At 46.3% G+C, this 4,675-nt stretch overlaps 1 protein-coding gene across 1 annotated transcript; it reads left to right on the top strand.

Annotated features, from left to right (window-relative positions):
* Window positions 1-3,456: 3,456 nt before the first annotated feature.
* LOC113929898 (inositol oxygenase-like) lies at window positions 3,457-4,306 on the top strand. Its single transcript, XM_035727816.1, is given in 2 exon segments — window positions 3,457-4,115; window positions 4,117-4,306. Coding segments are annotated over 2 exon segments (849 nt in total).
* The last annotated feature ends 369 nt before the right edge of the window (window positions 4,307-4,675 follow it).

Genomic DNA, 4,675 nt, shown 5'->3' with positions numbered 1-4,675 from the left:
TAGAAGTGCCACGGTCTGCAGTTTATGACAAGGCAGAATTGCCTCTGGGAGACCACAGCAGCCAAATGAAAAGGATCTGGGCTGTGGAGAGAGGGGGATGTGAGCTCGATTTGCAGTTGTGTGATGTACTTGCTCTGTGACCTTGAGCGTTTTTCCTCAGGCTGCTAGCACCCCAAGGTCCTCACCTGTAAAGAGAAGAGCATTGTCCTGCCCTGATGTATGAATCGCTGAGATCAGCTGGAGGACCTTGGGCGTGTTAGCTTGTGTTCAGTACTTCTTGAAGGCTCAGGTGGTCATCTGCGAAATGACGATCAGAATAGTATCAACCTCACAGAGATGATGAGGGGGATTTAAATGAGGATGAATCTATGTAAACAGACGAGGACAGGATCTGGCACAGAGGAGCGCTAGGTGTCTCTTATCATCATCATGATGAAGGATTAATGACTTAGGTAAAGGGCATCTTGCACAGTGACTTGTGCCTCGTACATAGGAGGTGCTCAAATAAACGTAAGAGAAAACCTCTCCCCCACAAGGAGAGAGTTCTCACTGGGGACTGAAGAAACTCCTTGGATGGGAGGACCTTTTCCACTTAAATGCTCAAGAGCTTTAGAGAAGGGGAGATCATGTAGATTGAGCCTGTTCACAAAGCAGCAGGAGACGGAGCTGGAGGGGGAGAGCTGTGAGGGGAGGTCGAGAGGCAAGTTACCCTGATAAATGTGACAGGGTTAATAGAAAAGAAAAATTCAAGGTCTTCTGACAACCAGATTACTGCATTTTTTCCCCCTACACCATGCTGCCTTTTAAATGTGACCTGGTTGAGAGGTGCCTGGCTGGCTCAGTGAGTAGAGCATACGACTCTTGATCCCGGAGGTTATGAGTTCAAACCCCATGTTTGGTGTAGAGATGACTTAAAAATACAATCTTTTAAAAAATAATAAATTAAATAAATGTTACCTGGTTGAGAAACACCTTTCTACAAACAGAGTTCAAACCGTCAGGTTGCTTCTGATCTTTTTTGTGGTTTTCATGAAGAGCGGAGGAAAAGGAACCGTCATGCACTGTTGGTGGGAATGCAAGCTTGGTGCAGCCACTGTGGGAACCAGTATGGAGGATCCTCAAAAAATTAAAAATAGAAATACCATATGATCCAGTAATCCCACTACTGGGTATTTACCCAAAGAATAAGAACACACTAATTCAAAAAGATATAAACACACATATGTTTATTGCAGCATTATTTACAATAGCTAAGATATGGAAGCATCTTAAGTGTCCATCAACTGATGAATAGACAGTTGGTATGTCCATGGTATGTCCATGATGTGATAGATAGATTTTTATATATCTATTTATAGATATCTATATGCAATGGAACATTACTCAGCCATAAAAAAAGAATGAGACTTTGCCATTTGCAAAAACATGGATGAAGCTAGAGGGAATTCTGCGAAGTCAAATAAGTCAACCGGAGAACGACAAACACCATATGATTTCACTCACATGTGGAATTTAAGAAACAGAACAAATGAACAAAGGAGAAAAGAGACAAAGAAAGAAAGACTCTTAACTACAGAGAACAAGCAGATGGTTACCAGAGGGGAGGTGGGTGGGGGGGTGGGGGAATAGATGAAGGGGATTAAAGAGCACACTTAGCATGATGAACACTGGGAAAGGTACAGAACTGTTGAAGCATTATATTGTACACCTAAAACTAATATAACACTATGTTCATTATACTTGAATGAGAAAAAATTTTTTGAAGAGAGAGGTAAGAAAAGACATGGACTCAGGGTGGTTTGGGGAATGTAAAGGGAGAAAATGGCCTCCTGAAAATATTTCTTGGAGTTCCAGTTCAGAGCAGGGTAACTTCCCTCACTCTGGACAGAGAAACACCGGCAGGACACTGAGGAACTTGCCACCCACGGATCCAGCCAGCCAGCTCTGCCGCCTTTGGTTCATTTTAAACCCTGCTTTTATAGCCCAATTCAGATTTGTTTTGTTTTGTACATACAATATCACCGAGTTCCAGATCCCTTACTTCTTAGCCCCAGGAATGAGAGCCCATTCCTGCTGCTTTGGTGTCACTCACCTCCCAGGGGGAAGGAGGATGTTCCTCTTCTTAATGGAAACACATCACTTTGCTTCTGTGCGTTTCCCTCATTTCTTTTCCTTCAGTCAGGGAGATAGATCTGACCTAAGGACTTCTGTCTTTCAAAGCAGCTCTCACTTCATGAGCTTAGGATTAAAATTAAAAAAAAAAAAAAAAAAAAAAGAATTAACCAAAGAAACAGAAGTCAAGAATGAAAGAGAGAACAGAAAATAGAAGGGGAAAAAAATCAACCTGGGTTGAGCACAAAATATTGATATTTTGGGTGCCCGAGCATGAACCTTGTCTCTGGCCTACCCATCCTCACGGACTCACAGCTCAGTGAGGTCTAGTCTAAGAAGAAGAGAGACAGCGTGCTCGCAACTGTGCCCTGCCTTGAGATCCACACTTAGCCCCAAAGGGAGAAGACTGCATCATCTGCTTATGTTAAGAATGCCTGGAACGAAATCAGAGGCAGAGGCAAGACTGCTAACGGGGGAGGCTGCCAACAGAGCAAAATCTGTGTCCCATCCGAGGACAACCAGCCTGACCCACAGGGGGCTGAAGCAGGGGAGGAAGGAAGCCCATCATGAACTGCAAGGGTGGTGGACGGAACCAGAGTGGGCATAGAAGACAGGCCCCGGGGACTCTGCCAAGGGTTTATAACCATCAAAGGGATCAAAAGCTAAAAATATGGGTTATAACCATTCGTGTGACCCCTTTTAAAACTCCAGGCTAGTGTGGCCTGAGAAAATGAGCTGACATTGGTAATATCACCTCCTTCTGTTCTTCTCCTACAATTTAAACTCTACATAGGGTTATAATGAGGATCCCTAGTGGGCTGTGTTCATTCAAACTCACTCTTTTCTGTTGCAGGTGTTCCCAGTAAGAGAAATATGATTCTGGGTTCTTAGAATTTAATTATGCACTGCTCTTCAAATACTGAAGTAATTCAAACTGTTATACCAGTGGGGTATATGATCTGTCTTACTTTTCTTCTGCGTGGGATGGGCTGGTAACGGAATCCTCCATTTTCTCATTCAGATTCCCTTGCAACTAATCACACACATTTGAGAAATAGCAGGTCAGGGTTAGGGGTACCGTCTGTGTCCACAAGAGGATTTCTCTTCAAAGAAGCCATATAATGCAAAGAACCATGAAGTCAATTAAACAAGGAAGCTACTAGACTGAGGTGGTTCTAATACCTTAGCAGTCCATATAAGCAAACCAGAACCTAAGCCTGTAAATGCCTCAAGGTTAAGAAATCAAAATCTAGGGCAGCACACTCCGGCCTCGGGGTCCTAATCAGGGGCACACAGCCCGTGGGACTTGTCCCCACCTGCCAACTTTACTCCCTCAAGATAAAGATGAAGGTGGCTGTGGGCCCAGACCCTTCCCTGGTCTACCGGCCTGATGTGGACCCAGAGGTGGCCAAAGACAAGGGCAGCTTCCGCAACTACACATCTGGCCCACTCCTGGACCTTGTCTTTGCCACGTACAAGCTTATGCACACGCAGCAGACCGTGGACTTTGTCAGGAAAAAGCACACCCAGTTTGGGGGCTTCTCCTACAAGAAAATGACCATCTTGGAAGCTGTGGACAGGCTGGACAGGCTGGTGGATGAGTCGGACCCAGACATGGACTTCCCCAATTCCTTCCATGCCTTCCAGACCACTGAGGGCATCCAGAAAGCCCACCCTGACAAGGACTGGTTCCATCTCATGGGGCTGCTGCATGACCCGGGGAAGGTCCTGGTTCTGGCAGGGGAGCCCCAGGGGACGGTCGTTGGAGACACCTTCCCAGTTGGCTGCCGTCCCCAGGCCTCTGTGGTTTTCTGTGACTCCACCTTCCAAGACAACCCGGACCTCCAGGATCCTCGATACAGCACGGAGCTCGGCATATACCAGCCTCATTGCGGCCTGGAGAACGTCCTCATGTCCTGGGGCCGTGACGAGTACATGTACCAGATGGTGAAGTTCAACAAATTCTCTCTTCCCCCGGAGGCCTTCTACATGGTCCGATTCCACTCCTTGGCACACGGGTGGCAACTACCAGCAGCTGGGCAGTGAGCAGGACCTGGCCATGCTTCCCTGGGTGCAGGAGTTTAACAAATTTGACCTCTACACCAAGAGTCCCGAACTGCCAGATGTGGACGCACGGCGGCCCTACTACCAGGGCCTTATCGACAAGTACTGCCTTGGTGTGCTGAGCTGGTGACCAGCCTGCCCAGGTGCCCGAGGGGACGGCCGCTGTCCTGGGACTCCACATGCACACCCAAGTCAACGCTCCCTGCCCTGACCACTCTGCCCAGTGCTAATAAAGACATTGAAGCAGACTGCGAAAAAAAAAAAGAAAAAGAAATCAAAATCTAGGACAATCAATCACAGACAGCCAGTAAACCCACTCCAAATAAGGCAAATGTTTACTTACAACCAATCAAATCATTCCCTTGCGTTGCTTCCGAATCCTCTCTATGATATAAAGTCTCTCTGGAACCTCTGTCTGTGGAGCACTCCTAATCACTTCCGGATTGAATCAGTTTTTACTCAAATAAACTTAAAATCTGTAATATGCCTTAGTCTATCT

Source organism: Zalophus californianus, chromosome 5 (assembly GCF_009762305.2).
Source record: "Zalophus californianus isolate mZalCal1 chromosome 5, mZalCal1.pri.v2, whole genome shotgun sequence".
Taxonomy (NCBI): Eukaryota; Metazoa; Chordata; class Mammalia; order Carnivora; family Otariidae; genus Zalophus; species Zalophus californianus.
The sequence above is the reverse complement of the archived record's forward strand: the minus strand, read 5'-3'. Positions and strand labels throughout refer to the sequence as shown.